The 19,012-nt window shown below is 46.1% G+C and overlaps 1 protein-coding gene across 1 annotated transcript in view; it reads left to right on the forward strand.

Moving 5' to 3' along the window:
* Positions 1-336: 336 nt before the first annotated feature.
* The window catches only part of ACVR2B (activin A receptor type 2B), a 97,891-nt gene continuing 79,215 nt past the window's right edge, over positions 337-19,012 (forward strand). The window contains exon 1 of the mRNA XM_087763818.1: positions 337-388. Within this exon, the coding sequence (XP_087619944.1) occupies positions 337-388 (52 nt within the window). The remainder of the gene's footprint in view (positions 389-19,012) is intronic.

Consider the following 19,012-nt stretch of genomic DNA (forward strand, 5'->3'; position numbering starts at 1 on the left):
CGCGCTCCCAGCACAAAAGCCCAGGGAAAGAAACTCTTGGAAAGCTCGGAGCAAACGCCGGGGCCAGGCAGGAGCAGGTCGAACCGTCCGGGCGCTGCGGGGCTCTTCCTCTCCACTGGATACATTTTGCAACTGCGAAGGAATTAAATCCGATTTTCCGCCCCCCCCCCCCCCCGGATTTTTTTTCTTCTTTTTTCTTTTTAAGAGAGAGCGAGAGGGCAGAGCCTCGCTTCTCCCTCCCCCCCCCCCCCTTCTTTCACTCTCTCGATCTTTTTATTTTTATTTTTGTTTCCCTTGGGGATAGAGGGGCACACGAGGAAAAAAAAGTAAAGGAATATGATTGCTTCGTGGCTGACTTTCGCCTTGCTTTGTGGAACTTTCTGTGCAGGTAAGTGCATTTCTGCGTGTTTACCTCCCGCCCGGGCTTACGGTCGCTTCTCCAAATGCAGAATTGAATGGGCCGTGCAATTATTTGCAGCCACCTTCCAAAACGGAGCAGAGCAACCAGGGAGCCTGCAAACCGGGGAATAACCCCGCCGCTGCCATCTGTTTAATTTTATTATTTTCCTTTTTTTGCTTTTTGCTTTTCACCCCCCCCCCCCCCCATTTTCTCCCTGTTCTCAGGACGAGCCTTCCCGTGCTGCTTTTTGTTCCCTTCGGGCAGCCTGTGGGAATTAATGGCAATGTAAACACGGCGCGATATCGAGGAAACTTTACAAAAATGGGCATTTACTTCTGGGCGGGTGCTGCCGGAGTGGTGGTGGCGGTGGTGGTGGTGGAGAAGTTGGGAGCAGCGAGCGGGGAGACCTTGGGGTTTGCTCCGAAATGGTGCGGAGCCGCTCAGGTAGTGGCCATGTGTGCGCCCCGCTCCTGCCGGGCTGCGGTGGTGTGAGGCGGGGAGGTGGAGGGGAGGCCCCCCCCCCGCGCTCCGCCCCGAGGTGGTGGTGGAGGGAGACCCCCCCGGTTCCCCCTCAGCCCCCCCGGGACGCCGCGGTCCCGTCGGGGTTTGCCTGTTCAGCACGAAACGAGCCGTTTGGGGTTGGCGGGCGCTGCGGGGAGCTGGGAGAAAGTTGGGGGAAAAGGGGGTGTGCGGGGCGGGAGGGGGGGGCCTGGGAGAGCATCCCCCGGGAGGAGGCTTCTGTGGCGGGGGGTGTGTGTGTGCGTGCTTATTTGGTATGTTCTTCATTCCATTTATTTCATGGAACTGGGCTGGCCCCTAAACTTCAGCTCCAACCTGGAGGGTGCGTGTTTTGCGGGGTGGAAGTTAGCCCAAAGCCCGGGCACGGCCGGGGGAGCGGGAGGGGGCACCCGGGCAGCGCTCCGGGGGCGGGGGCGCGTCCATAGGGGTGCCCCCTCCCGGACCCACGGGGGGGGGGGGGCAGGAGGGAGGGGTCAGACCCCCTGTGCCCCAGCCCTGAAAACGCGGGCACGCTTGAATTCCCCACGCTCCCCACTTTCCCTCCTTGTTTTTATTTTTTTCATTGCTATTATTGGTTTTCCCGTTCCTTTTTATTATTGCTGCATATTCCCCAGGAGAAACCGGGACGGCAGCAATTTTATGTGTCGTGTCCCCCCCCCCCCCCCCCCCCCCGCCTGGTCACCACAGCCCCTCGCCCCCTCCCGGGGGGCTGAGCCTGCCGCCCCCCGCCCCGGCGCTGGGCAGTGACTTGTTACGTTACCTCCATCCCCCAGCCCGGGGAGAGGGGGGGGCCCGGGGGGGGGGGGCTGTTTGTGGCCGAGGGCTTCCCGGGGGGGGCAGGGTGTGGGAGGCAGGGATGCTGCAGCCGTGCCCTTTCGCCGCTCCGCGATGGGCAGCCGGAGAGTTCCCGTCGGCTTCACCATCGCGGCTTTATTGTATTGCAAAGCGGGTGGGAGTTTGGGGGGGGTGGGGGTGGTGTCCCCACGTCTGTCTCTGTGTGTGTGTGTGTGTGTCCCGCCCCGGGGAAGGGGGTGCCCGGCGGGGCCGGGGCCGGGGCAGGGCGCGGGGGGAGCGGGCGGCGGAGCCGGCCCCGGGGCGCTCCTGCAGCCGGGCTTCCTTTGTTCCGAGTGCCCATTAAATATGCACTGCCACCGCCTGCCTTTGGCATCATAAACACTGCCATCGCCTCATTATTTTTTTTTTTTAAGTCACACCGAAAGTGTGAGGCGGAGTGAGGGGGGGGGAGGCAATAAAAAGGGAGCGGGCAATAAAAATAAATAAATAAAAAAATTACAATAAATTAATTTGATGGTGAGCAAAGCCAGCTTGGGCTTTTTTATCTGATCGCTGGGACACTTGTACGCAGCTTTGTTTCCATGTGTTAGGAAGGGGGTTGTGCGGGCTTGTATTTACATAGCAGTGCTGAGGGAGAGCAGGTATTTTGGAAGAAGCAGGCGGTGTGTGTGTGTGCCATCAGTATTCCTGGTGCTCGGCGTTGCTATCATCACAACAGCTCTCTTGGCTGGAAAATTCTATTATGTGCATAAAGGAGATTTATGGTCAATGTATTTTCTTTCCATATATCTTGGAATCCTTTTATCTCGGGTGATTCAATAAAAGAGATGGCTTCCGGGTTGGGGTTTTTTGTTGTTGTTGGTTTTGTTTTGGGTATGGGGTTGGGTTTTTGTTTGGTTTTGGTTTTTAACCTGGTCCTATGGCTGTGTGCATATAGTGGTAGAAATCTAAGTTGGAGGCAAAAAAGAAATTGCTTTCAAAAAATTAACCCTGAAAGCTTCTTAAATGTATCATGTTATGAAAAGGATAATCTGATAGGGCATACCTACGCTGACTTTTTCTCCCCCCTTGAAAATCCAATACCCCCAAAAATGAATATAATTCTGTTTACGTGAAGGGTCCTCTTGGATCATGAAATCAGTGAACTCGCAATTCTGTAAATCCCTCCCTCTCTTTTAAAGCTTTTTTTGCCTTTCTTGTGATATTTATGAGTGTTTATCAACGTGATCTTTATTGTCCAGTTTTTCCTAAAGCTGTTCAGTCAAAAAAAAGAAGAAAAAAAAAAAAAAAAAAGAAAGCAACCTCAAATACCCAAAGTTGCAATGTGTTGCTGGGATTCATAGCGCTGGGCTTTGCTTGAAGTATGTCTTTTGTGTGTGTACACGTTAGGACTGTGCGAAAGTGGTGGGCTTTTTGAAAATCGCTTGACCTCCATTGTTGATGCTTCTCATCGTTACCTTGGCTGGCTGTAACAAAGCAAGCATGGGCTGCTATTCTTTAAAAAAAAAAAAAAAGAAATCTGTTATGCTTAATTTTTGGAATACTGAGGATTCATTGAGGAAAACATTATGTTCATTTTTAGCCCTTTGTTTGCAAATTTTCTGCAGCCCAAATGTTCAGAAATCATGTTTTAATCTATGAGCTTTAGAAAATACAGAAGGTGTAAAAGGATTTGTCTTGCAGAATGCATTGCTAACACATTTTCCCGAGCCATTACATTACTTTTATTTTGGTGCAAGTTTAAGTAATGCCATGCAGCAATGAACTGTGCTGCAAATGGATCTGGTCTCCTCTTTCACTGTCTTGTATTTATCCTCTTGTGCTTGAGAAAGGGAATAAAACTGGCTTCATTAGCTTGCTAATTAAACACAATGAAGTGCATGGCCCAAGGTTAATGGCAATGGCCTTTAAAAACACAAAACTCTTGAACAGGTGTTTGGGATATATATTTTTTTTTTAATCTGTCATCAAATCTAGATAATTATACCACCGAGATAACCATTGTCACAGTTCTGTGGAGAAGAAAATGCTATGTTAGAGATGCAAGCCTGCAGTGTATTATTTTTAGTGGCATTATTTATAAACACCTCGCCAGGTCCTGCACAGCCTGGTTTAACACCACCCCCCCCCCCCCCTCCATTTCAAAGCATCTTCTGCACCTTCCCTTTGGTGTAGGTTTCGGTGGATCAAGCAGAGTTAAAAATTTAGTATCCCTGGACCGGAGTGAGAGTCTAACCTGAGCCTGGGTAGTTAGCTAAAGTATTTATGTGCTGAAATTTCTGCCATTTCTTCTGTCTTTGAGCAGCCCATCCAGGCTGTAAGCTCCTGCTCGCTTGATGAGATAGCAAGAAACAGCCAGTTAAAGCGGAGGTCTCTTACTCCCCGCGTTCGAGCTGTCACCAGCCTCCTGTCCACTCTGGTCTCCATCAGCTAAAACATGCTTGTCAGGTTTTTTTGTGCTTTACGTGACGCAACAGTTGTAGACCTCCCTTGCTGCCACTGAATAGATGGTAGAGAAGAAAGAAACAGGCCAGCCCCACTTTTTTCCTTCCCCCCTTTTTTTTTGTTGTGTTGTTTTTGTTCTCTTCTCTCTCTCCCACCATTTTCCCCCCTTCCCTACCATGCACACACTTCTGGCTTTGCAGGTCAACCTAGAGGGGTTTTCCTGGTTTCACCAGTTCTGGGAAGCAGGATGCAGGTTCAGATGGAAGAGGAGCAGCTTTTGGAGCGTTGGTGATGGGATTGCCCTTAGGATCAGCCCAGGAATCCCGCTGCTGTGATTTGCATCGTGCCTGTCCATGGGGTGGGTTCCTCTGCAGAAGTGTTGCAGGGGTAAAAGGAACCAAGGGATGTTTATCTTAATTTATCAAGAGCGAAGGAGGTGGATGGAAGAGATGGTTTGAAGCTGGGCACCCAGCAAAGGTGGACTTGTACTCTGTCTACATGGTACCTCTTTCTAGAAAGCCAGGACAGCTATAAAATAAAAAGAAGTCAAAGTTGCTCCACTTTTGGGCCTTGTAGTGGAAGGTGTTATGGCTGTCATGTTCCAGGGCCTACTTTTAGGAGCATTTCCAAAATTTAATGTTAATATTAGTTGAGTGTGTGGACCTGCACTAGAATAGTCAGAATTAAATGGGATTTTGGTAGCACTGCATCTTTCAAGCCCCATAAAAGATAACACCATGCTACCAAACACACCCAGGACAGTTATTTCGAGCTTAATGTAGTAGCTATGGCCTGAAAGTTGCAGAAGCGACTTGATAACCCCCCTGCTTCTGCCTGTGTGTGGCCAAGGCAAGGTAGTTTGCTGGATGCCCTTTCTCCAGGGAGTACTGCAGCCAGTGCTGGGGGCACAGCCTCTCCTTATGGCACCTCCCATCCCTCGCCTGGAAATCCATGTATCCGACGCCGTCAGCTGGTGCTGGAGAAGCGTTGCTGTAATTTGGGAAGGGTGGAGGCAGGGGAGAGAACCTGGTTGGGTTCAGTGGTGGTCAAGACCCAAGTGAAAGCCCTGATGGGGTCTTACCCTCAGCTTCAGCAACTGAAGAACTGCTTATGTGCTGAAAAAGTCTTGCGACGGCGACTCTTATGAAGTCAAGGTTGGTTGTTACCTGCTTTAGAGTTGGCTTTCTCTTGCCGTTGGACTGAAGGAGTGGTGTCAAAAAGGCAGCAGTGTTTTCCAGGTTCCTTGGTCAGCCGCGGGCAGCGTGGTGCCGTGCCTGGCACTGCCGCGGTACCCCGGCTCTGGCGCTCCTCCTGTAACAAAACATTGTGGGAAGTTGGGAAATGGGAACCGCAGAGCGTAATCTCTGCTTTAAAGAGGTGTTGTCTTTCCCTTTTATCCCTCCTTGGCCTTTGATTTTAAAACTAGCAGGGGGGTGTGATTTTCTTGCCTGGCCAATAGCGCTCCTGGATCTGAATTATTCAGTGTAGCACTTGGCATTCTGCACCCTGTTCCCACTTAAGCTCTTTTTCGCCTGTTCCTTCATGTGGAGATTTTCACATCAGTGAAATTGGATGTGTTTAAGAGAGGTGTTTGTGGCCACAGCATTCACCAGTATAAGCTCTCCTTTCCCCTGCCTTTCTCCTCCATTAACCATTGAGGATCAACTGATGTCTAGTCTTTTCTCCTCATTATTGCTTCGTTCTGAAATAATTTTGTATCTCTTTAGTCATTTATTCCTTTAAGGTATATTAAAAAAAGTATACATCACCCCCCCCGCCCCCAAAATCTTCCTTCTAAGTTTTCTTGGAGCTACTGAAGTCAGAGGGGCAGAGAAGTAAATTAAAGATGAAATACTCCGCCTGCATTCTGCAGACCCAGCACATTTTATGCTTAGATTTGAATATAACCGTTGGTCTTTTTCATCAATTTCATGTTCTTTTCTCTCTGTCATCTTCCTCCTTTACTACGGTATAGCTTCGATTGAAACAAAAAGTTAAGAGCAGCAACTGTTAGCGTACACTGTAAAAATAATAATATGCTTCCCTCTAGCACACAGGTGCCTCTTATTTTGCCAGTATTTGAGTCTCGTCTCTCTGGTTATGTTATTGCATGTGGCATTGGTCCATCATGCTACTTAAGAAAAAAATATGTTACTGATGCCTAGGTGCCTTCGAAAAATACAGCTCCTCTTTTGCAAAGTGCTGTTTGTGTAGAGAGAAGGTCCCTGCCCCAAAAACACTGAGCAGAGGGGCCAAGCACGAGAAAATGTTACTGTCTGCAAGTGCTCCCTGCTGCATCGTGAAGTGGCTCACCCAAGGTCACACCAAATATTTTGTACCTATACTAAAAAAATAAGCTGCATGAGGAAGTGTTTCTGTATCGGGTAAATCAGGCTTTAACCTGGTAGTGTGCTCTGGCCACCCTATGTGATGGTGGTTTTTTTATTTTTTTTTTTTTCTATTTTGGTGACTTTGTTGGAGGTGGATGGTGTGTTTTTGCTCTTAGAGAAGATCCTTTCCTCTTAGGTTGGGTTGCCCGCCAGCAGGGACTGGCTCACGCATTCAGGTTTGTAATTTTAAATATAAAAGAAACACAGCAGAAAGAGCGAGCCTGTTTGTGTTGGGCTGGAGGAAGATGCAAATTCCCCATTTCTCATTAACAATTCTGCAATTTCCAGCTTGGTGTGCTGTTTCATCGCAGATTCAGTTTCGGATCTTCGGGGAGCTCTGGGGGCAGGAGGTTGCTCGGAGGAGGGCGCGGGGCTGGGTGTGGGCAGGGATCCCTCCCGAGCGCTGGGTCCAGGAGCAGCCTGGACCTGGAGCACCATTTTTTGTCTCCCTGATGGGTTTGGGAAGCTCGCTGATGGGTTTGGGAATAAGGAGCTGAAATGAGCCTGTTAACATGTTTGCACAGGAGCTGTTAGAAGTAAAACTTGTATCCGTGGATGTTTGCATCCTATTCCTATAGTGCATAATTTATGGGATGTAACAAAAGTTTACGAGGTATTGCCACCTCTTTTGTGGCGGGAGTGACTTCTCTGAGATCTTGGGAGTCAGTGGCAGGGCAAGAGTGTTGCTCCCCATCGTCTTGGGTCCGTGGCTGGTGCTCTGACCGCCCTGTTATCCTTTTTTGTCCACCTGGAGTTAAATCTGTGGAGAAAAATTGAATGTTGTGTTAATTTTATGAAACCAGAGGTATCGTTTTGTTTTTTTTTCTCCTGTCTCGGTTTCATGCTAATAGATCCATATGTGAGTTCCTCCTCTTTAAATAAAAGAGAATAAAGCCCGTTCATGAAAAGATGCAGCGCTTTACAGTCTGAGCTACATTAATTTTCCATCTAAGTGGATACTCGTGCAAATTAAGACATGGATTTTGAACTCGACTCTTCATGTCTAATATCTATCCTTGTGTGACGACGAAAGAAGAAAAAGGGGCTCACGGGAGCAGAGGGAGTGCATTAATCCTCCTCCAGTAAAGCTGGAAATGAATGTATTGCTGTCACTTTTATAGAGAAAGAAACAAAAACTACGAGAGATGAGTGTGTCTCTGGCACTTTCCAGACCAGTACAAAATCCCAGGCCTGTGCTGAATGATTCCCAAACCACAGTGGCAAAGGTTGTCATTGCAAAAAGGCCACGGTAGCCGACGCTGCCCTGTAGTGTCTTAGGTGCTGCGTCTACCTTTTCTTATTTAAAGCTTTTCCCATTATAGAACTTGTTTTCTAACTGGTAGCAGAAGTTTAAATTTTCTATGTGGTGCCTGTAGTGCTAATGTAATGCTTCTTCCTAATTTATTGCTCCAAGGTGTGAGATTATAAGCCTTTGAGTGGATGAGAGGGATAAAGTTAGCTCCATTTGTGCCTGATCTATCAAATGGTCAATCTAGGTGGCTAGCCCTCCTTTCCTCCAACATTATCTATTTAAAATGCCTTGTGTAATGTGTGCACCTTTTAAAATTTGGCTTTTAGGAATGTTTTGCTTATACATAATTTACCTCTGCAGACAGTTTTGAATTCCTGGGGAGGGAGGAAGGCAGGCAACCGCGGATCTGAAATGAAGAAATGTTCAATCAAGCTCTGTCTCCTTTTTGTGACTTTTTAAAAGCATTTCATAAAATGAGGGTATTTTTAGGCTTTTTAAGCTCGTTTAGTGCTATTCTCATGTTTTGTCGTCTCCGGCTTGCTTCTGTGGACTGGTGGCTGTTGCTGGGGTTTGGCTGAGCTGTCTGCAAACTCCCCTCTCCGTGGCTCCATTTGCCATCGATACTTTCTTTTTTTGGGAAACGAGGGCACGTAAACTTTGCACAGTTGATATCCAGGCCTTTCTCTGAGGCAGCAAGCCAAGCTTTACGCTATTAAAATTATAAGGAGAGTATGGTACTGGTCTTGGAAGAGCCTGTGAGCTTTGTAGGCGCTCAAGAGCGAGGAGGCATTTGCTTTGTTTGAGACCCATACGCTACCGCCTGGGTTTGCCGAAGTCCCTGTACTCAGCAGAGAGACACTACGGTTGACTTGAGATGTGGTGGCTCAGCAAAGTGCCGATTTGCGGTTACCTTGGTGGTAGCCTTGTCCTGGCAAGTTCACTCTTGGGACAACTCAGACGTGGCAATGCAGCCTGTGGGTGCACGGTTCACTTGTTTGTCCAGGTCTTTATTCTTTCCCCAGTATGATAACAGAAACACAGTGGGCTTTTGTATTCCTGCTTTAGTTCCTGAGTGTAATTAATGGGTTAAGAATGCTAATTCCCTTATATATGTGCAGGCTGGGAAATTCAGTTGTCCTTGGGTTTTCGTGGTGGGAGTATCCAGTTACAGCTCGGTGGCTATTGGGTAGCTCTCGGGTGCATGAAAGTTTGAACTCGGAATCCCTTGCTTTCACATGCACCCACAACTTATCAGGCACTTTTATTTTTATAGGGAAGGCTCTGCTAAAGCACATTCTTACACCTGGGGCAAGGCGTTTTCCCAAATACCTATTCCAGTTGCGCTCGATAACACTCACCTGCTTGGCTCCTAAAAGGCGAGTTTGGGGCACCATTGCTGACATACCTGAAGCAGTTCCCTGCTGTGAAATTCCCATTTAAGTAAGGTGCCTGGGATGCAAGTGAAATAAAGCTTAGCACAATCCAAAGGAGAAGAGGAGGACGGTGTATTTGATGCTTGGCGCTGCCTTACCGGGGTGTCGGCTCTGGCTGCTGGCAGCATGGTGTGGTGTTGTGGGTGTCCAACTTCGGTGGTGATACTGGAGCCATAGCATCTCTGGCTGAAATGCTGCGTGTGGACCTGGGGTGGGGATGCTCTCACGCAGCGTGCCCTGCCACGGAGCTGCCTCATCCGTGCTCCCTTGCCTTCCTTTGAAATATTCCAAAGAGACGTACTTTTTTTAAAAAAAAAAACAACCCCAAAAAAACCTAATGGAGATTTTGATCTGATCGCTGTTGTTTTACCTCCCTTCCTCAGGCTCCTGGAGCATGGTTTCAAAGTGAAAGCGTGAAGCAGGAACCTGCAGAAAGGGCAGGCTCGGCATGCTTAGTTATAGCAAGAAATTACCATGTAGATTTTAATCACCTTTTAGTGTCTTGGAAGCAACACGGTGGCCCTTCGTTCTCGATTTCCAGGCTTCTTTGCACAGGCGATGAAGAAAAGCAAAGCCTGATGGAGCATTTCTGATGAGCACGCTTGCTGTGGCTGGGCAGTTCCCCTTGTGGGTGCAGCTTGGCGGCAAAAACCTCATTCAGCCTGAATTTTGAAGGTGATGGATGAAAACAAAAAAAAAAAAGGGGGGGGGGAACAAAAGAAAAAAAACCCACTGAACGTACGGTCCCTGCAAGTGCGTGTCCCTGCGGCTGTCGCCTGGCTGAAGCCCTGGCACCGTGCCTGTTTGCATCGGCAGGGAGTTTGGCCCGACGCGTCCATTCCTAGGGGGGTATTTTAACATTTATGTTGTACCTGAGATAACTGGGGAAGTCTCTTACAGATAATTTTTATGGCTATAGATAAATTTCCGTGGATAGCTTCTGCTATCATCTAATGGGTCAGAGTTAGTGCTGCTAAAAGCAAACATGAGAAACCTTTTTTTTTCTTTTATTGGTAATAGAATTTCCTTTTGCATGCAATCCGGTACAGATCGGCTATTTATTATGTAAATAACAGCTAAAAGAAGCCTTTCCAAGGTAACTGTAAGCCCCAAAGGTAAATGAGATCACTCCTACCCTGTTAGATAAGTGAGATGCAAGTGTATCTGGCTGTGTAACTGTGTCTGTAGGCTCCTTCTCAATGAATTGCTGATGAAAGAAGAAACCCCGAGCGAGGGACGTGCCGTTCTTGCAGCCTGCGCTCGAGAATCGCCCCGTTGACGTCCCCGACGCTTTTTGTGCATGGAAATGATTTTGAACCAGCTAACGTGTAAAACTTTGAAGTGCGGTGCGACAAGATAAAGTTGGCTAAAAATAGGTCTGAATATGAAAGCCAGGCAAAAACTCAGAGAGGGGGGAGCTGGGGGTCGTTTTACAGGCATTGTTGATAGAGTTTCAGGGTCCCGAGAAGGGAAGATGAATGTCTTTCTGTTATAGTAACAGCTGCTCTCTGTCCGTCGGGATCTACTGTTTGCCCATCCAACTCATAATTATTAAACAAAAGAGTTATTTCATAGCAGCCTTGGTGGAGGATTTATGTTGGAATTTTATCTTTCTCCATTTAGACTTTTTTTTGTCTATTAAAGAAAAATACAAAGTTAACCTCTCACCTGGACTGGCTCTTGCCTCTTGTCAGATCCAGCTAATTACTACTGGGAGGAAGCTAGCTGTTAACTGGGCATTCAGAGTTATATTTAAAAAAAAAAAAAATATCTCCAAGTTCACTAATGCACTTGTCCTTAAAGCGCTCTTCAGGGTTTTTGTGTCCTGAATCCCTGAGCAGTTGGGTGACTCTGCGGGGTTGTTAGTAGCTAGTATGGCTGTGTAGTGTGACATGGAGATTTCTTTTCTTTCCCCTTATTTTTTAGGGATTCTCCCCCCCCTCCCAGTTCTGAGAGCTAACATCTAGTATGAACAAGCAAACAGCTTCAAAGGAGCTGCAGATGCAAAATGTAGCAGCATTTCAGGAATGGATCTACATCGTGGGACTTTATTCAATGTAGTTAACTCTGCAAACCCCCCTTGTATGGGTCAGTCTTAGAGGAGTCACAGAGGTCCAGAGCAAGGCAAAGCTTAGTTACTCGGTACCTCCTCATGTATTCAGCCACAACTTTTAATACAATTTGGGGTTACATCTGCACTCCAGAATAAAACGGTCCCTGGCCAAGTGGCATGGCGTGGCACGACTGGTGCCATGTGCTTCAATTCTCCTCCCACCCGAGCAGGATGGCCACGTTGGAGCCCTGTCCCTGTCCTATCCCCTGGGCATGGGCTGGCAGAGGCACCGGCCAGAGCCGTGTCACTCATTCCTCCTCTTTGCAAATCTCTCCTACCATTTTTTGTCATCTGCCTCTGCGCCTACAGAGGGTTTCCAGAAGATTGCACCTAGAAATAGCTGGTTTGTAACTTTTTTTCATCACAGTGGCACAGGTTTTTTTAAAATACTCTGAAACTACCATTCCTTGAAGATCACAGGCTTGAATTTATCCAGTGCTGAAGCACCACGAGAAGCTACCTGAAGCCCAGGGCTCCTGTCGCAGGATCCTTTCCCAGGTCTTAATGGGATACATGCCTCCATGTAGCTGCCTTTTGAACCCTCTCTGTTAATTTAATACCATTTACCCTTCTCTGAAGGAGAATAGGCCCAGTTGGATGATAAGGTTAAAACCTGAGCTGTGCTATGTTTATATTAATAATTTCCACTGGTGAAATATGGATCTGAGACTTTCCTCATTCATTTAAACCTCATAGTTAATAGGCAATAGTGGAAATGTACCATGTACATGATTATTGCAGTGACCTGATTTTACATGCATTTCTGATCTAATGTCTGTTTAAAAAAAAAAAAAAAATATATATATATAAAATTGATTTTGGGAGCCCTGGGAAGGAGAAGGAAACCATTTATTTCAACCCCCAAATTCCTTTGAGCTGTAGAAACATTGTCAAAGTAATTGTAGCCTTTTCAATTTTTTCTGTGTAGATTTCTTTCTGTGTAGTCTCGGAAAAACTGTGTTCTGTTGATGGATGTCACTGTTTTTTTACTTGTGACAAATATCTCCCAAGGTATTGTTTGAGTGATGTAAAATTGGTTCATGTGTAAAATTCTAGCTTTTCATGAATACTTTATCATGGATATGTGTATGCCAGCTTCTTCTGGATTAAGGTGTTATACCTTTAGTGGTTTGCTGCAGGATATCATCTTAATCATTTTTGCTGTAATTTAATCATCTTAATTAAAACTGCATTGAATTGTGGAAAGTAATTTGGGTCTGGAGAGCAGTGGGTTTTGTATTTGTATTTGTATTTTTTTTTGTTAGAAGACAGTAATGGTCTTGGCAAGATTCTGCTAAAAATTAGCACAGTGTACAAAAACTCATGTTGCCAAGTTAGTACAGTATTTCTCCAGCTAATTGTGGCCTTGAAGGGTATAATATAAAAGGTCATCTTTGTTAGTGAACTGCAGGCTTCTCCTGCGAGACAGAAATCCATGTCCTTATCAAGAATGAAATCTTGGCTCCTTGGTTACACAATTGAGCTTTGCTATAATTTGGACATCATTAGGCTCTTTATTAAAGCAGCGGAACCCTCTAATCAATCTTGGTGCTTTGCTTTCTTAAATGTACTTCTGTACGCAAATTTGTGTTACGGCTTCCCTTTCTTCTCCTGCTCCATGAACCCTGCAAAGGGGAAGAGTCTGAAGATGAGGTGGAATGAAAAGTTGCTGTTTTCCCCTTTTTGGGGTGTTCTTTGCTCAGAAGGTTCCCATTTGTGACAGTGGTTTTGAGAGCTGGGATGTTTGACCTCCTCATCTTCTTGTGTTGAGAAGGACCAGGAGGAGACCATTCTGGAAAAAGCAGCCACTCAGTTTGTGCTGTTAAACTTAAAAAAAAAAAAAAAAACAAAACAAAAAAAAACACAACACAAAACTTCATGAAACCAAAATTTGATTTAAAAAGTGGTTGGCATTACTTTTCTCTTTCTCCAAAACCCAAACAAGATGGTTTAAATTTTTTTTTTTTTTTGGGTGGGGGTGGGGGTGGTTGGGCACCCAACCCAAAACAGATTTCTGTTTCTGTGGCATATGGTCATGGGGCAGAATTGTGGGGGAAAGAAAGGTGGGGTTTTTTTGTGCTTTTGCCCCTTTTTCATATTCTGGGTTTTGTTTTCGTTAGGATGTTGGCACTCTCAGGAACGTATTTTTGTGGCTCTGACTTATGCACTGTAAAACATAGCTGGAGCTTACCATTTCTTTGTTAGATTGCTGTTTCTTTAGCCAGCAGATATTTTTCTAGTTGGATAGATAAATGGATCTTCCCCACTTACTGGACAGTTAGATCTGATTTTCCACAGCTATAAAAGTTAGACTTGTGCTTTGGCAGAGCTTCATTTGCAAGGTTTTTGAGACTCTAAATTTTGGTGCCTTCCATCACCTATATTTGGGTGGATGATGTGCTGGAAGTGCCTGTGTCCTTGAGATACTCACTGGTGTTAAGAAACACTTGCAGAGGCAGGAACAGCAGTATCAGATCATCTCTGTAAAGGACTGTCTTCTGCAATATCCCTGCCAACTTCTCTTTCATACATCTTGAAGATGATAATCTGAGAGTACCACCCCAGCAGGATGTGGAAGCGCTGTTATTTGCATGCACAGATGAGGACTGGAGCAGAGAGATGTGCTCTACAGGAGCCATGCTTAGACCCTTGGTGGTGTTTGGGCAAGTTAAAGTCTGTGGTCCCTGATCCACAAAGACGGGGGTTTGTATATGGACCTCTAGATCATCTCAATGTTCCCATGCTGGGAGGTAGATACCTACAGTTGTTATTATTTTGATAATGTGCCATATAGATGGCTCCGCCTCAAGCACAGATGCTGTGACAAATGCCTAGTTTTGCAGCCGGTTGGTATATGTGCTGTGGCTCTGCTCAGAATAACATGTTATGTCTTTAAAAATAATTAAAAACTGGAAAAGAGATTGTGCTTGCAGGTGAAGAAAGCTCTGTCCAGGGACTTCTGGCATCCAGCAACTTCTTTTCAGGAATCCTGCTTTTCCTTGAAACCCACTTACCAAGGGCTCCCAACCTTATGCTGGTACCACCGTTCGCAGCTCCTTCCTGCATGGATGCAAGCCGAAGTGCTCAATGGCATTTGAAATGGGTTGTGCACTACCTCATTTACAACCCCGTGGTTGGTACTTCCTCAGTTTCTGCCTAACAGATACACGTGCTCTTCAGGAGCTCTCCCCAGGTTTTGCTGGTTTGTGCAAAAATTTGTTCTTTGAGCAATTACAAGAGCCAAATGTTTCTGCTCTGAAGGGGCGAGCTTTCTTGGGCTGCAAGTTTTCAATGAAAGCTTTAGGTTATGAATGTGTCATCATCTCATTACTGATCCTTACCGCTTGGCATCCTGTTGGTCTAAGCTAGTTTAACTGTCTCCAGCCTAAATTGAGTGCTGCTTTCAGTATTTATAAACTCTACAACTGTTAAAACAAACCAAGCCTCCAGTTGCAGCAATGGCAGCGGGGTTGAAGACAAGGAGTTGTCTCTAAGGAATATAGTCTATTATGTGTTGGGTATAAATCAACCTCTCACTTGTGGGTGTTGGGAGGAAGATTTCCTTGGGGACTTGTAATCCAGAATCAGCTTCTTATAAATCTGCTTGGATCTTCTCCTGAAGCCTGTGGCAGTACTGGAGAGCTGATTATGGATGTAGACTGTGGACCTGGGAGTGTGAAATACTGCTGCTCCTTCCCTTCCATCACCGCGCTGGACGGACAGGTCCGAGGAGCAGATTATTTTCAGTATCTTAGAAGTGATGAGTTTATTGTCCTGTTCTCTCCCTCCCTCCCAGTAAAACCTGCAGACTTGGCTTTAGATATTGGGAATTGAAAGCAAACAACAAATATAACTGGGTTGGGTTTATTTGCTTTCTGGGGTTTCAGGTGCAAGAACGCATACTGGTTGCATTTTTGTGCTTTTTATATTTCTTTTCCTGTTCCTTGAGGGCTGGAAAATATTTTTCTTTAAATGGAAAGTGATGCTTTACATTTTCTAAATGTCTCTGAGAGATGAGTTTGTAGCAGACAAAAATCCAGCTCTTCACTGGGTAGCAAGAAATCCTGGGAAGGAAGAAAAGGGCAGGAACTGATGCTACCATATTTGCAGGGTCAGGTTGCCTCATGCCAGCTGGACATGATGGTGTGTGTGAAGTTTGTCATTGCACGCTTTCTTCAAACAAAGTGGGTTTTTTTTGTCTTTTTGTGGTGCAGCCTAGTTGCTAGCAGCAATATGAGTGCTGCAGGTTAAGGTACCACTCACAGGATGGGTTATGTGAGCAGCTCTGGTCCTTTGGGGGCTTCCCTGAAGAGCAGATATGGTTGATGTCCTCTTTGTAGCTGGTGAAATTTTCCCCAGAAAGGTAAACCTACGGCACCTCTAAAATGTCATCCCTATTCTGTGCTAGAAAAACACCAGCAATTAGGGCAGCTTTATTCTCTCCAGTTGCCTGGTGGGTTCATTGGCCTCCAGGTCCAGGAGGCTGCAGGATCAGGCACCTCCTACAAGACGTAGGACTTGTCCATTCCTCGTGTTGGTCACCTCTTCATCCCTGTGTCCATCCTGGTTTGCATGCTGCTCAGATGTGCTTACAGGAGGTTTCTCCTAATGGGAAACATGGGCAGTAGCAAGTGCTATATGGGCTTGGGTTGTGGTTTTTTGTTAACCTTTTTCTTTTATCACTTCTCATGCAACTTGTCTACTTCTCATCTTGCCCTTTTTTTTTTTTTTTTTGGTTGTGCTCTTTCCACCTTTCTCTCTCTTTAGAAGAAATTGTCTGTTCCGACTTCAGTAAATGTTTTCTCGCTTGTCAGAACAAAAACAGCTGAGCCGGGTGGGCTTTTTTGTTCGTGTGTGTGCAGGGAATGTGTCAGGGTGTTTTTGCGGGCACTGCTGCCGAGCTTGTCAGCAGCGGCTGGGCCAGGAAAGCCAGGCTCCTTTACAGATTACATATCTTCACAGATTTTTATCTCCACTTTGCAGGGAAGGGTAGCCTGAAGTCAGTCTTGACAGTTCAGTAGAGGAGAAGGCTGTAACCACACCACTCGTGCAGTGCCTTTGCCCACCAACCCGTCCTCCTGCCTGCTGGCAGAGAAGAGGGGTGATAGACGCTGTGGCCAGAGACCCTCTCCCAGCGTCTCCATCACCGGAGAGACGTTGTCCTGTGGTGATGGTCGTATCGATCCTTCTGCTTTTGCAATGAAATCTGCTCCCTTCCCCTCCCCTCATGCATCTTGCTCCTCACAGTTGGAGGAGCCTAAATGGAAATCAAGAAACCTGTCCTTGCCCTTTCCCCATCCACGGGACAGTCCTCTCTGACTCACTCTTTGGAGTCCTAGTGAAAAATGATTTGCCATTAGTAAGGAGTCCTTAAAACCATGCACGATAGAGGCTTTTTATTTGTTTTTCTCCCAAGTGGCTGTTTGGGGGTGGATGCTTGCAATTCTTTGTGCATATTTCTTCTCCTGCTCCTTATGTTCACAGGGCCCTGGAGAGGAGCCGAATCAAACCCTCTGGGCTGGAGCATCCCCCACCCCGGGGTGAGCTCCTGTTCCCAGCACGACCACGCTTGTCCTGGTTTTTGCAAAGTCTGGGCAGTGCCTGTTGTGATCGGATCATTTTGGCTGCAATTTAAAGATGTTACAGGGTCCCCTTGCATATATGGGCATTGACACTCATCCCTCTTCCCCTATGGTATCTGGGACGCCATTACCTACAGCAGTTCTGTTGTTTGGTGGAGGATGAGCTGTCAGGAGTTAAATTGCAAACAGGCAGCAGGTAACCGGGCTGAACTAAACTGCTAATTCCCTACTAAACCCCTTCTCCCTCCCCTCACATCTTTGGAGATGCCTTTTATCTGGACTGTAAATTAAATTATCGTTGTTGATGTTGCTTCAAAGAAGCTGCAGGAAGGAGTTAATGGGAGCTCCTGAGAGAGGTCTCCTAAGAAACTCTCCTCTTAGTAAAATGTTAAGGCATCTTTTTTCCTCTCTTCCCTAATTTTTCCAAAGTTAGAATAGAAATAATCATTCTGTCTTTTCCACTTCAACTTTCATGATACGTTTACAAAGAAAAAAAAAAAAGCCCTATAAATGTTGGAAGTATTATCTTTTCTTGCAGACTTCATCGTAAAAATATTTATTGAGACCTCACTGGCTTAAAGTGAGCATGATGCTGGTTGGCATCATGAAAGTAATGTTTTTGTTTGTTTCTTTTTTAATGGTACTTTAAAAAAAAAAAACAACACCCCCCAAGAAAACCCTCGTAGCCTGGAAATGCTTGTTTCCCTGGCTTTTTGGTATTTCTTTACCAGATAGGAACCTGAAAAGGAAAAGAAGCAGTTCATTTCTGTTGTCAAAGCTAGCAGCAGAATAGGAATGTTTAAAATAATGCTGTAGTTTAGCAGTATATAAAGGTTTTTCTAAAAAAGATAAGGCATAAAAGATACACTGGTTTTTTTGTGGGTTGGTTTTTTGTTCTTTTTTCTTTTTGGAGGGGGGGAGTGGTAGTGAGTTTTTTTGTTTTGTTTAATTATCCTGGTTTTGGAGCTGTGGAGGGCCCAGTTCCCAGGGAAGAGAAGGAAGGAGAACATCAACCATTTGCACGATTTGGAGAGGAAGGAGCGGGGTAATGGGCAGATTTGCAGGAAGGGAGGCAAGGCGGCCTATCGGTGCTTCCTTGCACCCTTTTTTGTTTCTGCACCTCTCCTGCCTCTGGACCTTGGTATCATGTGACTTAATGTTTTTGATATCGGCATCTCCTGTGCATCTGTTTGTCCCTCTGCTAAACCTCTTCTGTCGAAAGCATGCTGGCTTTCGTCCGTTGGGGCTGGACAAATGGCACTTGGGCATATGGTGGTGCGGGAAGGTGGTGGCACGTGCTGGGGTGCGAGCGTACCTGGAGGCCGGCTTGCACAGTGGTTATTGTGGGTTCCCTGGGATGTAAATTAGTGATTATAAAGTAATGGGGAGATGTTCCTGAGCTTTCTCAGCACTGATGCCCCCTTTGAATTTCTCATGGAGACATTCATGTTTGTTGTCGTGCATGTAGTTGAAAACACAAACCAGCAGTGGGGTACTTGTGGGTCCCAGAGCACCACTTGGAAATCCCTGATGTCAGGAAAATACAGGGGAAAAAATAGCTTGGAAGGTATTTAAGAGTCTCAGGCTGGTATCTTTTTATGAGATGTAGCTACCTAAATTTTTCTTACTATTTCCATCTCTGTAAAGACATGGGGCTCAGCCCTGTCGTGAGCTGCAGTGGCATTTAGCCAGGGCTGGAAGCTGGGACTGATGCTGACGGTAATGAAGATCAGATTTTGATGCAAGAGATGGACTTTCTGGAAGTGACTGATGAATTAATTCCCCTCATTCGTCAATGAAAGTACAAACTTTGGAAATCCTGCCCCCGTGCCGGCCAAGAAAAGACAAAAACCAGTCGGGGAGAGTTTCTGTAACAGGGATATCGCTCCCAAACCCAGCAGCAGTTTCTTGCCTGCCAGATCACACTGCAACCTCTCCTCCTTGAGCGGTCGTGGTGGCTGATACAAACCGTATTTTTCAAGTAAGAAATTATCTTTTCCGCAAAACACAAAGGTCACCGTGTGTGTGTGCGCACAAACCTTCTGTCTGTGAAGGGAATAACGTAACCTCTGTCCTTTCGGGC

The sequence above is a fragment of the Nipponia nippon genome, unplaced genomic scaffold (assembly GCF_047370975.1).
Source record: "Nipponia nippon isolate SJK-2023a ecotype South Korea unplaced genomic scaffold, ASM4737097v1 scaffold_1, whole genome shotgun sequence".
NCBI classification, from domain to species: Eukaryota; Metazoa; Chordata; class Aves; order Pelecaniformes; family Threskiornithidae; genus Nipponia; species Nipponia nippon.